Source organism: Penicillium paradoxum, assembly GCF_028828445.1.
Source record: "Penicillium paradoxum strain IBT 22861 chromosome Unknown utg000006l_segment0_segment0, whole genome shotgun sequence".
NCBI lineage: Eukaryota > Fungi > Ascomycota > Eurotiomycetes > Eurotiales > Aspergillaceae > Penicillium > Penicillium paradoxum.
In genome coordinates, this window is record NW_026643184.1 from 97,098 (window position 1) to 110,140 (window position 13,043).

General features: G+C 51.2%; 6 protein-coding genes across 6 annotated transcripts; 4 read left to right on the top strand and 2 right to left on the bottom strand.

Moving 5' to 3' along the window:
• Window positions 1-356: 356 nt before the first annotated feature.
• mcsA (putative citrate synthase Cit1) lies at window positions 357-1,880 on the top strand (the record flags this gene model as incomplete). The annotated part of the gene is made up of 3 exons (XM_057177589.1): window positions 357-404; window positions 457-1,602; window positions 1,677-1,880. The coding sequence occupies 3 exons, from the start codon at window positions 357-359 to the stop codon at window positions 1,878-1,880; spliced, it is 1,398 nt and encodes a 465-aa protein (XP_057029333.1).
• Window positions 1,881-2,339: 459 nt separating this feature from the next.
• On the bottom strand, window positions 2,340-4,388 carry N7457_006546 (putative very-long-chain acyl-CoA synthetase family protein (CefD1); the record flags this gene model as incomplete). Its single annotated transcript, XM_057177590.1, has 3 exons — window positions 2,340-2,757; window positions 2,834-4,175; window positions 4,235-4,388. The coding sequence occupies 3 exons, from the start codon at window positions 4,386-4,388 to the stop codon at window positions 2,340-2,342; spliced, it is 1,914 nt and encodes a 637-aa protein (XP_057029334.1).
• A 1,712-nt stretch (window positions 4,389-6,100) lies between these two features.
• Window positions 6,101-7,299, top strand: N7457_006547 (biotin synthase; the record flags this gene model as incomplete). The annotated part of the gene is made up of 2 exons (XM_057177591.1): window positions 6,101-6,286; window positions 6,337-7,299. The coding sequence occupies 2 exons, from the start codon at window positions 6,101-6,103 to the stop codon at window positions 7,297-7,299; spliced, it is 1,149 nt and encodes a 382-aa protein (XP_057029335.1).
• Window positions 7,300-8,138: 839 nt separating this feature from the next.
• N7457_006548 (sterol desaturase family protein) lies at window positions 8,139-9,185 on the top strand (the record flags this gene model as incomplete). Its single annotated transcript, XM_057177592.1, has 1 exon — window positions 8,139-9,185. The coding sequence occupies one exon, from the start codon at window positions 8,139-8,141 to the stop codon at window positions 9,183-9,185; it is 1,047 nt and encodes a 348-aa protein (XP_057029336.1).
• Window positions 9,186-9,602: 417 nt separating this feature from the next.
• N7457_006549 (zinc finger protein) lies at window positions 9,603-10,892 on the top strand (the record flags this gene model as incomplete). The annotated part of the gene is made up of 1 exon (XM_057177593.1): window positions 9,603-10,892. One exon carries the CDS (start codon window positions 9,603-9,605, stop codon window positions 10,890-10,892), a length of 1,290 nt encoding a protein of 429 aa, XP_057029337.1.
• Window positions 10,893-11,214: 322 nt separating this feature from the next.
• N7457_006550 (uncharacterized protein) lies at window positions 11,215-12,436 on the bottom strand (the record flags this gene model as incomplete). Its single annotated transcript, XM_057177594.1, has 3 exons — window positions 11,215-11,662; window positions 11,725-12,221; window positions 12,290-12,436. The coding sequence occupies 3 exons, from the start codon at window positions 12,434-12,436 to the stop codon at window positions 11,215-11,217; spliced, it is 1,092 nt and encodes a 363-aa protein (XP_057029338.1).
• Between the last annotated feature and the right edge of the window lie 607 nt (window positions 12,437-13,043).

Genomic DNA, 13,043 nt, shown 5'->3' on the forward strand with positions numbered 1-13,043 from the left:
CGCAAACTATATAGCAATGAAGATAATAAACCATACAGACAACACATATTGCAACCCCCATTCATCCCCTGTTTCCCTCCGACTTGATCTCAGCCGACAGGCCGCATGCAACCGCCCCCGGGCCTCGGTAGAGACACCCCCTGTTCCCCGCGTTCAACCGAGTGCTGCATTGGCTCACTATTTCGTCGATCGTGAAATCTGACGGCTATCTTCTTCTTCTCGTATTTATCTTCAACCCCGGTTCCTCTCATTTTTGCTCAATTGCTGTTTGGCCTCATCCCCATTTTCCTCCCCGCAACAAACACTCCCGCCCCCGCAAAATCCACCCCCGGACCCCCCCCATCCACACTCACAAAATGGCCCTCAGCTGGAGATCAACCCGCCATGTCTCCAAGCTTGCTCAGGTGAATTCCAGTGGAATTGTTTGATTTGACATGTCTCGCTAACTTCTTCTAGGCAGCCCGCCCTGTCCTTTCGGCACGTCACTATGCGACCGCCGAGCCCGACCTGAAGACCACCCTGAAGGAGGTTATCCCGGCCAAGCGGGAACTCCTCCAGAAGGTCAAGGCTCAGTCTGAGGATGTTATTGGTGAGGTCAAGGTCGGAAATGTCATTGGTGGTATGCGTGGCCTCAAGGCCATGCTCTGGGAAGGCTCCGTGCTGGACGCCGATGAGGGGATTCGCTTCCACGGCAAGACAATCAAGGATTGCCAGAAGGAGCTGCCCAAGGGAACCACTGGAACTGAAATGCTTCCCGAGGCCATGTTCTGGTTGCTGTTGACGGGCCAGGTGCCCTCCACAGGCCAGGTCCGTGCCTTTTCGCGTGAGCTGGCCGAGAAGTCCGATCTTCCCCCTCACATTCTCGACTTGATCAAGTCTTTCCCCGCTTCGATGCACCCCATGACCCAGCTGTCAATTGCTGTCGCCGCTCTGAACACCGAATCCAAGTTCGCCCAAGCCTACGAGAAGGGCATCAACAAGGCCGAGTACTGGGAGCCCACATTCGATGACAGCATCTCCCTGCTTGCCAAAATCCCTCGTGTGGCTGCACTCGTTTTCCGCCCCAACGAAATTGACACCGTTGGCACTCAGAAGCTCAATGCCGCTCAGGATTGGTCGCACAACTTCGCAGAGCTGCTGGGCAAGGGTGGCGCAGAACACAGTGACTTCCACGACCTGCTCCGTCTTTACTTGGCTTTGCACGGAGACCACGAAGGTGGTAACGTCTCAGCCCACGCCACCCACCTGGTTGGAAGTGCTCTGAGCGATCCTTTCCTGAGCTACAGCGCTGGTCTTCTCGGCCTGGCTGGCCCACTCCACGGTCTGGCAGCCCAGGAGGTCCTCCGCTGGATTATCGCCATGCAGGACAAGATTGGAACTAAGTTCACTGATGATGATGTTCGTACCTACCTCTGGGACACCCTCAAGTCCGGTCGTGTGGTCCCTGGCTATGGTCACGGTGTTCTGCGCAAGCCCGATCCTCGTTTCGAGGCTCTGATGGACTTTGCTGCCACCCGTCCCGATGTTCAGGCCAACCCTGTCTTCCAACTCGTCAAGAAGAACTCGGAGATCGCTCCCGGAGTGCTTACTGAGCACGGAAAGGTATGTGTAATCTTGAACTCACCGGATCGTTTTTCTTTTTCTTCTTTATGCTAACTGTTCCTTTTCTTTTGCAGACCAAGAACCCCCACCCTAATGTGGATGCTGCCAGCGGTGTCCTCTTCCACCACTACGGATTCCACCAGCCCTTGTACTACACCGTTACCTTCGGTGTCAGCCGTGCTCTTGGACCTCTTACCCAGCTCATTTGGGATCGCGCTCTGGGCATGCCCATTGAGCGCCCGAAGAGCATCAACCTCTTGGGCCTTCTTAAGAAATAAATAACAATCAGGTAGCCCGGTGCCACCGCTAATTCATTGACCTCGACGGTCCAAATGATTTCAATGTGAAGCGAGTTTTCTCCCAGTCTTCTTTACGTTATGTTCCTCCCTGTGAAGGCTTTGCTTGTTTGCTGTGCTCTTATGCTTCTTCTGTTTCAAAAGACCGAAAGATATCGATAGACTTGTTGTTTTGCAAAAGGTCTACTTACTCAAAATTCAATTTGGGAGTATTTAATCCCACTCTCTGTACTCCGTACGAACTATGGTATATATCACAGCACACACAAGTGCAAGTTACATGGACCTCGATATTTGTGCAAGTAGTCTCAACGGTTATGCATTATGCAGGCTGCGACGCCATTCAGGCATAGTATATAGCATAATATCGAACGGAAATTTGCAGTTTATACGGAGTACAACGTTTCGGTAGTTCGAAACAATGATATCGGGGTACGCATCTCACAACCGGGCATTCCCACTGGACAAATGATCCCACTCTTTCTGTCCATAAGGCGAGTAGCTTTCTTCCCCCGGGGCAATCCAGAGGAACTTGTCACCTTTACCCTCAGGAGATCTGGTTCCAATCAGTGCAGGGTCCACGCCCTCTTCCCGGAGCGGTACCTTGTTCTGTTTATGGTTATGAATATGTGTGGGATTGTCAACGATGCGAAGGAATAGTGGAACAGCGTATCGTGGTAGTTTCAACCGGATGAACCTCGCAAGTGCTGCATAGTCAAATGTCCGGCGGGCATCTGGACTAATTTGGATGGCTGCACAGCCAGCACGTCCCTCATGATTGGGTAGACGGACACCGTAGACATTGGCCTCGTTAATGCCTGGGAATTGGCCTATGACTTCCGAAACCTCAGCGGTGGCCCTATTCAAGATGTCGCGTGATTAGCCTCCCTCTCAGCATTCAACAAGTTTATATTTCAAAGGCCCACGCAACTCACACATTCTCACTCTTCCAACGGAAAGTGTCCCCGAGTCGGTCGAGGAAATACCAACGACCATCGCTTTGGCGGCGCAGAGCATCTCCAGATCGATAGTAGAGATCACCCTTCTTGAAAACATCCCGCAAGAATTTTTTATTGGTCGCCTCATCGTTATGCCAGTACCCCTGGAAGGCCGCTTCACCCGGAATGTTCACGATGATTTCACCTCCTTGCTCATAAGGCGACCGAACTGCAAATCCCGTCTTAGCGTTTCGGAGAATATCACCAGTTTCTGGGTCAATGGCAACTGGAACGAAGGTATTATGCAAAATTCCCCGCATGAGCAGTCCATGATGGCCCACACTGCCAGATGTGAAAGGACCACAATTGTAGTTGAAGAGACCAAAGATTCCTTCTGTGCTATTGAAAAATTCGCCCACCTCGGGGACTCCAAATCTCTCGCGGAATCGGTCCCAGATGTCTGGCCGAAGACCGTTGCCATACATGCAGCGGACCTTGTGATTGCGGTCTTGGGGTGATGAGGGCACAGTGAGCAAATACCGAGCAGTCTCTCCGACATACACGAAAACGGTTGACTCAGAGTCCCGGATATCTGTCCAGAATCTGCTCACGCTGAATTTGGGAGCAAGCGCGATGCTCGTACCCATCAACAGACATGACATTATCGTGATTGCTGCAGTGCCATGGTACAAAGGCATACAGTTGTACCAACGATCACCGCCTGGTCCGTGTTTGTCTCCCATAAGGTTAGTGCGGACGAAGATAGTGGTATAGAGTCGAGCCATGGTGAATGCACAGCCCTTAGGCTTTCCAGTGGTTCCTGAAGTGTATAGCAAAATGGCCGGGAAATCGCCCGCCACGTACTTGCTCATCTCCTGGGGTGGCAGTGACGTAGAGAACGTACCGATATGCGCTTTGAGGGAGCTATCAAGTATCATAGGCTTCATTCCCAGATCACCCGTGATGGTGTCCTGGCATTCTTCAAAACGGGCACGACATTCGGCATCTTGATCAACCAGGAGAATTACCGAGTCACTGATCTTCAAGCAGTGCAGTAGGGCATCGCCGGCGAGGTTATAGTTGATTGCAGCAGGTGCACAGCCAATACTCCACAGTGCCACCCATGCGAGTATGTACTCGACACCGTTCTGGAGATAAAGAGCCACAAGATCACCCTTCTTCACGCCGTGTGAGAGAAAGAAATGGGCGTACTGACAGGCTTTGTCCTGCAATTCACGGTAGGTGTATGATCCCTCTCGAGTCCAGGCACAGATCATATCGGGATATCGCTTCACCGTGTCCAGCAGGACAAACCAAGGATTCCCCCGGTCGTGACGGACTAGGAGTCGCTTAGTATATGTCTGTCGACTTTGCCATTGGAGGGGAAATAGATCATACCCCCCGTGGCATATTGGCGATCGGCGTTTCTCGCGGTGAGCAAGCCTGATATATCCTTGTGCAAGTGGAATTTGGCATTCAAATATCCTGCGACTGTAGCCCCGCCCACCAGGGCAGCGGCGGCAGTTCCTACGAATCTGTCAGCTGGAGGCATTGTGACCAGATCTGTTCTCTGTATTGCCTACCTAGATCCATGTTCTCGATGTAACTTGAAGCGCAGGTATGTCAAAGGCCGAATGAGAAGGGTTTATTTTGTATAACCAGATTGAAGTAGACTCTAGAGCTATCGAGGAAGACAAAAGGCATCCGACAAGAAGGCATCGGCCAAGCACCCCCCATCCACACCTATTGACCTGGTGAGGGGATCATCCTGACCTCGGCCCAAATTTGGAGCTCCGCACGTTGGCCAGTGACGATGCTACTGGAGTCTGATTTATGATCCAACAAAAGCCAATGAGAGTCCAGTCTCCCAGTAAGGGATACCAATCAGAGTGTTGATTCGGTTGAGAGTTCCGTTGAAATGCGGGGGAGCTGATCTTCCTCGGCACTCTGTGTGCACAATCTTTCATCATTCGAGGTAATTTCGGTCTTTTCTTGAAATTGTTGAATTCATGGTGTCTCCAGTCTTTCCTCCAGTTCGTCTAAACATCGCGTAGTGAACAGTGGAGACTTGAGCGACCCGAGGATTTATCCTGTGTAGGCACATTCTTGCTTGTGCTGGGTATATGATTAGGTAGGAATCACCGATGGAGAACTTCGGCTCGATGGGGATACAGAAGAACTTCCCGTGCCATTATCCCATAAGGATAAGATCGCGGGTTCATAGTCCATCGACAAGCGCCATTCAATCATACCAAAAGGCTGAAGATGCACCTGCTCACGATGTTTCTCCCATCTATCCCATTCCTTCCACCCAAAGCCTCGTCCGAAGGGTCCCCACGGTGACGATGTATACACCCCCATCACCTTGTGGTCCTGCTTCTTCCGACTCTTCCGCGAGGGATGATTTGTAGTCTCGTCAAGCCTCAATTTGATGTTCCATTTCGCGACCGGGCAGGGAAAGTGAAAGGTGGTTCGGTCGGTTTCACGCTGAAATTCGACCTCGGATACTCCAGGAAGACATCCATGGTGATCTGCTGTTCAGTGTTGTCTATGCCGGTGGGGCTATGGATGGCCATCGATTGGCCTCTTGGATTACAGGGACGGGGATGGCCCAGGAATGGTCGTTGGACGAAGAGGTTGAGATGCGCTGAACTATGAGAAATGCGTTGAATCCTCAACTGATGCCCTGACCCACTCCACTGATCTTTTTTGACCTCAATGGCAGGCCCATCGAACCAAGAGCACCAATCTCCCTAATCGAACCCACTAGCTAATAACGGCCGTTTCATTGGTGCGGACCCCGGTGGATCGGAGGATGACGCAGCCAAAGAGCATCGAGCATCGACTGGCCGTGGACATTGGACATGGACTGAGTAGAACCGAGTCGAACGGTGTATATCCGAGACAGATATCCGTGAAATAGGTAGACAGGTAGACAAGGAAACCAGAAGAGAAGGGATATCCTGTTCAGCAACAAAAGTAACGGGCGAGAAAGACAAAACCCAGTCGAAGTCACCCAGTCACTGCACATGGGATGCCACCGTTGGGGACTCAACGAAGAATTCAACATTTGGCTGGGGGCTTCGACAGAAATTCCCCCAAAAAGGCCCAGGGACGATCCGAGAAGAGAATCAACGGAATGACGAAGAGAATCAGAATCACGAGAATCACGAGAAGAACGCGGGAGAAAGTAAACCTTCTGCAACCTGTACTTCTCCACTACCCCTCTTCACCTCTCTCTCCCTTTCCTCCCCCTGAATCATCATGTTGCTCCCTATTCGGTCATTGCCTCGGACACTCGTTCGCTCCTACGGGACTGTCCAGAGTCCTCCAGTGATCCCCATTACCCTGACCAATGCTACGGGCGCGACCGCTCCGCGAACCACCTGGACTCGAGACGAGGTCAAGCAGATCTATGAGACCCCATTGAGCCAACTTACATATGCGGCGGTAGGTAGCCCGTTATGTTGATCCGAATTGGAACTAACACCCCCTCCCAGGCCGCCGTTCACCGTCGCTTCCATGATCCCGCAGCCATCCAAATGTGCACCTTGATGAATATCAAGACTGGTGGGTGCAGTGAAGACTGCTCGTACTGTGCCCAGTCATCCAAACATAACACCGGCTTGAAGGCTACCAAGATGAGCCCGGTGGACGAGGTCCTCACCAAGGCTCGCAATGCGAAGGCCAATGGAAGTACTCGATTCTGCATGGGCGCAGCGTGGCGTGACATGCGTGGCCGCAAGACCAGTCTCAAGAACGTAAAGCAGATGATTTCAGGAATTAGGGAGATGAACATGGAGGTCTGCGTGACCCTGGGCATGATCGATGAGAACCAGGCCAAGGAGCTGAAGGAGGCTGGCCTGACCGCATACAACCACAACCTGGATACCTCGCGTGAATTCTACCCTACCATCATCACCACTCGCTCTTATGATGAGCGTCTTAAGACCCTCTCCCATGTCCGTGATGCTGGCATCAATGTTTGCTCCGGCGGTATCCTCGGTCTAGGTGAAAGTGACGCCGACCGCATTGGTCTCCTGCACACAGTCTCTAGTCTGCCCGCCCACCCTGAATCCTTCCCGGTCAATGCCCTTGTCCCCATTCCTGGTACCCCTCTTGGCGACCGCAAGATGATTCCCTTCGACCGCTTGCTGCGCACCGTGGCTACTGCCCGGATCGTCATGCCTAGTACCATTGTCCGTCTGGCTGCCGGTCGCATCGCACTCAGCGAGGAGCAGCAGATTGCCTGTTTCCAAGCAGGTGCCAACGCTGTGTTCACCGGTGAGAAGATGCTGACCACTGATTGCAACGGCTGGGATGAGGACCGCGTTATGTTCGAGCGCTGGGGATATTACCCTATGAAGAGCTTTGAGAAGCCAGAGGTCAAGGCTGACACTGCTCCTACTCCGCCTCCTGTGTACCCCGAGGCCACTGCTGCGCCGGCCGCAGCTAGTTCTTAGAATTATAGCTAGATCTGGGGTTGATAGACCAATAGTATCAATCATATTGATACCGCAATGGACTTGTAGAGGACATTCGTTGGTGACAACTTGTATGTCTCCCAAGCCAGAGTAATTAGCTTATGCATAACTTTCAACGTATAACAAAACTAACAATGAGGTCCGGGGCACTAAGCGCTACCTAGTTGTGTATCTTGCACGTATGCTGCCCACTGTATCGAGTATCAGCCGAGCCGGAATTCTCTATGATCCTTCCGAGGCCCCGAGGTCTTCCCCAATGGTCTTTACCCACCTTATATCGTTGGTTTTGAGGGTTTTTGATTTCATCTAGAAGAGTGGGCAGTTCTGAATACGATTAAAAGCACATTACCAATCACTTAGTTGTCGAAACCCCCATCTATGTTGATCGAAATCTGCAATACCGAGGCTCCAACGGAGCGCACAGTGTCAGTTCAACAGGTTGGCCCACGTTTTGCACGTCTCCTATTGGGCACAGATCGATCTGCACGCCAGAGATCGCAATGGTTCCCCTTTCGGTTCGAAGAATGTTCCGATAATCTCCATTTGGACGTCTAGCCCTGGTGAGGCAAGGTTAGCCGATCCTCAACGCTTGACGGTGCGGAGAATTTCACATGCAGACGCAGATCCTCACCAAACTGGCATCCTCTCTATTGGAGGATTTCCAGTTTACTCGTTGTCTACCTTTTGTTGGGGTAAATTGGTCCACACGAGGATTCACGGTCCTGTTCATTCACATGTTGCCCGCACTATGGCTTCATGGACATGATATAAGCTGAATCCCCCGGGATGTTGATGAGAACCAAAACCAAACATCCACTATGGAATCCAAACCGCCATCAAAAGATTCTATGCGATCAACATGGCGGACCGCCCCTCGCAGCGAGTGGAGCATCACCCACTACTTGCTCCATATCCTCAATGCTCACCCTATCGACCTAGACAAGGAGATACCCGTACACAGCAAAGATGAGAAAGTGCCATTTATGCCTCAGTGGTCTCTTCAGCGCTGGGTCCTCTTCTACTCTGCTATTCCCTTGCTCTTACACGAAGTCTACATGGCGCTTACTGGTCGCACAGTAGGTCCCATCACTGCTTTCAACTTCTATTCGTTGGCCTTCAACAGCACGGTTATCTACCAAGTCCATGTGCTTCGCCGGCTGGGTCACAAATATGGCTTCCTGGATGGCGACCAGCACGAACGCGATGGCGTCCCCGACGTCGGTGTGACCAAAGTGGTAACCTCGCTATATAAAACGACTGGCTCGCGTCTGGCTCTCTCCATCTTCCTATCCTATAACCAAACCCAACGACCCTCCGAACTACCCTGGGTGTGGCTCCCACTGAAAATTGGACTCTATGGCATTGTTCTCGATTTCTGGTTCTACTGGTATCACCGTCTGATGCACGACGTGAGCTACTTATGGAAATACCATCGAACCCACCACCTAACCAAACACCCGAACCCACTTCTGGCGGCCTACGCAGATCACGAACAAGAATTCTTCGACATGGTCGGTGTGCCGATGATGACTTATTTTACCCTAAAACTGATGGGCTTGCCGATGGGCTTCTATGAATGGTGGATCTGCCACGAATATGTCGCGTTCGCCGAAGTTTTCGGTCACAGCGGTCTACGAGTGCACTCGACAGTGCCATCAACGCTGAGCTGGCTGTTGCAAATTTTTGATACTGAGATTGTCATTGAGGATCACGACCTGCACCATCGCAAGGGATGGCGCAAGAGTTATAACTATGGTAAGCAGACGCGGCTGTGGGATCGCATTTTTGGCACTTGCACAGACCGAATTGAGTCGGTAGCGGAGAATGTGGACTATGAGAATACGGCTACGATGCCGTTGTTTTGATTGTGATTAGCATGGTCTTCTATATGGATCTTGGGGAAGCTGGAGGGGGATGCTTGGTGCGCGTGGTGGCTGCAAGTATATTGTACCTCGCTCTTTTAATGAATTATACCCTAACCTGAAATGCGAACTTATGATATTCAAGAGGTGTGTACTAGGTATATGCCCGCATACTTTAAACAACATTTGAGCCTCGCAGTAAGCTGTATGTCGTCTCCGTGGATTCAGTGAACTTTATGTACTTCCCAAGTAGGCATCGGAGTCCCTCTGTCAAACACACATCTTGCTTCACACTTCACTTCACTTGTTTTATTTTGTTTTTGTTTTTTTCTTTTTCACGAACCTTCCTCTGGCGCGCTTTGCCTTCAAAACACCTTCCGTTGACTCATCACACTTCCTCGTCTTGCCTGACTGCACATTATGAACCCACAACGTAGCAACCAGACCAGCGATGAGTCTGGGGTCTCCCGCGTTGCGCCAACTTCCCTCGCCGATATAGAACTGACAAACCACTTGTCCGAGATAATTGACACGAGGCGAAATGAGGAGCTGGAGTCCCGACTTCAAATCAACCGTGATGCAGCACCACTGGATGTCCTGGCCAGAGTCCTCAGCCTCAATTCAACGGCCAGTGGTTTATCGTCATTTACGATGTCGAATCAGCTTGGTCACCCAGAAGCTGTGGGCTTTAGAGCAATCGGCTTTGGTCAGTGCGGTATCATATTTGAAAGGCCTGGTCGAGGTTACGTGATCAAAGTCGCAAGACCCTACTTCGAAGAGGCCCTATGGAACGACCTCCAGGTGCATGCGGCTTGCTACCAGGCATTTGAGCGGCAGCAACCGCGTTTGGAAGTGAGAGTCCCTCGAGTGTTGTCTTATGTTCCGCGAGCCAACAGAACTTGGTGGGATACTCATTTGCCTCTTTTCCCTCCCGAAAGGACGGCCTTTCCCCTCCCCTCTATGGCGTTGATGACAGAACGTATTCTTCCATTACCAAAGATTGCGAGGCAGGCTCTCATTAATACCTACTGCCCGGCTCCCTCCCAGCTCGCTGCCAGCTCTGAGCCCACAAACCGCGATTGCCTGGCCCGTATCTACCTCGGCCGTCGACGCCCGCTGATCCGTCCACCACTGGCCAACTTCACCCTGAGGAATTTTAGTCTCTTCTTGGACCAAATGGTTGAACTTCAGTTTCCGATTCATGAATACGCTTATGCCATCGGTGAAGCATTGGCTGTGATCCACTGGTCCGCACACCTTGACGCATTTGACGTTGAGTTTGTCCTTGGCAGCGAAAGAGAATCTACATGGGACAGTTCTATACATCTCGCCCTGGGAGACATCGGAGAAGCGCTCTCGGCAATGCCGCCTCATACAGATATTGAGACCTTGCTAGCTGTGAATTTCAAGCGACGTACGACGCGTCTCTGGGTTCTGGACTTCAATCTCTGCAGTACCTGGCAGGAGAAACAAGCCTTGGATGAACCAGATAATTTGATTGAGCAACTGGTTCACGCATTCATCGAGAACGACCCCTACTATCCACGGCCGCTCGCAGATCTGGAAACCGACCAAGAACTTTGGCGAGTATTTTCTTCTGCATACCACAAGAAGGCAACCAACATCTTGTCAGTGCCAGGAAGGGAAGCCAGAATATCCGAATTGCCCCAGAAATTTCTGGATGCCTGTGTGCTGAAGCAGAGAGGGTGAATAGCTTAGCTAGGAGTGAGTTGGCTACCAGGGCTCATAGGCTGAGATGCGTTGAAGCGAGAGAGTCAAGGAGAAGTGGGCCGTGCATGCGTTCTTCCAAGGAATCTTATTGCTGTATTATATATGGAAGTTTATGGACACCTTCGCTGATTGTGAACAGGAAGTCGACTCCCTATAATGCTTTGCCGAGTCCGGTCAAGGATCTCAATTTTACCCTTAGAAATAAGATACTAGGCAACTACACAGAGAGATGGGTCTTCAATTCGGCTAAATATAACCCAGGTCCCATTTTTAACAGTCTCAATATTCGCTCTGTCGTAGGTCATCTAACATCCGAGACCACCGAAATTTCGACATGCTTGGTGATACCTGGGGGATACAAAGGAGGCGAATCGGGGGCCTCTCCCACATGTGTACTATCTTGCGCCCCCTGATCACGATCCAAAATGTAGTCAACGCTGTTGTCCTCGAGATCGGGCTTGAATCTGTGGCTGTGACGTGACTGGTTGGTCGCATTGGGACCAGCGGCCGATTTGCAACCATTGAAGGGCAGACTTAACTCATAGCAACCTGACACCTTGCCACTAGAGATTTTCCGCGCCGAGGAAATGATCAAAGGACGGATACAGGGGATTGAAGAGGTGATAATGATGATGACGTTTTCAGTGTATCCCCAGCGGATCAGCTCGATGCCGCCGCTAGCTCCCATATTCGTGACGCTGGGTATAGAGCTGAGTTTCGTGGTCTTGATGATGGATGCAACCATTGCACTAACTCATTAGTTTCTTGTTTCTGTAGCATCTGCCTGCACTGGAGGAACCTTGGAACTTACACGATGCCCAAGTTGAGAAGAAATATCAAACTGATTTTGAGCCTCCGCTTTAAATTCAAATTCCAAAACATAACCGTTGGGAAGACCGCCAAAAATAAATCAGTGGCCGAATTGAAGGTATTGGAAAAGTAGGCGAATTTGATCACAGCGTGGGAATCCCCACAGGTCGTCGCGATTGCCGCTGCTCTATCCCACAGGGCGGCTGGATCACGACAAATGCTGAGTGGTAACACCGCCGAAACAACATTGCCGCAGAGTTGGAGGATCAACACCGTCCATAGTGCGGTCTGATGGTGTTTATTGGTTCCAAGGAGAGGCAGGAGGTAGAGAATAAAGGCAGAGCGGGCGAATGTGGTGCTGAAGGTGATCAATGGCACTTGGAATGCGATTGACTTCAAGACAGCTTTCTGGTCAGACTGTGGTAGTGTGAGGAGATTCTTGCCAAAGCCATGTCTGACTGACAAGGTTAGGAATACCGTTGACACGATTGCCAGAATCTAGAGAACATGGGAGTTAGTATACATCATACATTAAGTAGATCAGTCCCAGACGACGGAAGACCTACCTCGGCCAGGACCATCAGGCCATCGTCAAAGCCCAGCCGTTTAATTTTGACTTTCGCCACGAGTCGTAGGATCACGATCACCGCTGTGATGATCACAGCGGCCCAGATCCCCTTCTCTAAGGGTGGACCAAGATCGGGTTGCGACATTGCCGATGTGACAGCTAGCCCAACGGCATCATGAAACGGGCTATTTTGCCTCCAGGTATGAGGGTCAGCAGGGATAAAACTATATTTATAATCTGCATCACCAACCGCTTCAGGGCTGTAATCCTGAAAGGCTTAGGCGACCGAACATCCTAGTGTTAGACTTAGGGGTGTCGTCAACCTGGTTCTAGTGCACCTCGATCCAAGCTAATAGTTCGTTCTGGGGAAGAAGCTTCAGAGGATGCATGAGCCGTGGGGCTATACGGAGTACCCCTGCAATGAAATCTCGCTGCGACTGTTTGAGAGACGACAATGTCTCAGGTTCTCCTATTGGCGAGGCCAGCATGATTTGCATTGGCCAATGGGAGAACAATATGACCGTGCAATTTCCACATCTTCATCAGCCAATGCAAGCCTCCTTCGAAGCGAACAAGGATGCCCTCTTAGTTGCAGTAGGGCTCTTCGGGTAGGGGCTGTGGCGCTAGGCTGAGCTGTTGATTGGACCGGGTTGATCTTTTTGTTCCCCGGAGATTGCGCATCGCAACCGAGAAGATGTTGCGTTCTGGAAATGGAAACAATATCCGTGAAGATTGGATTCAGGGGAAGACTG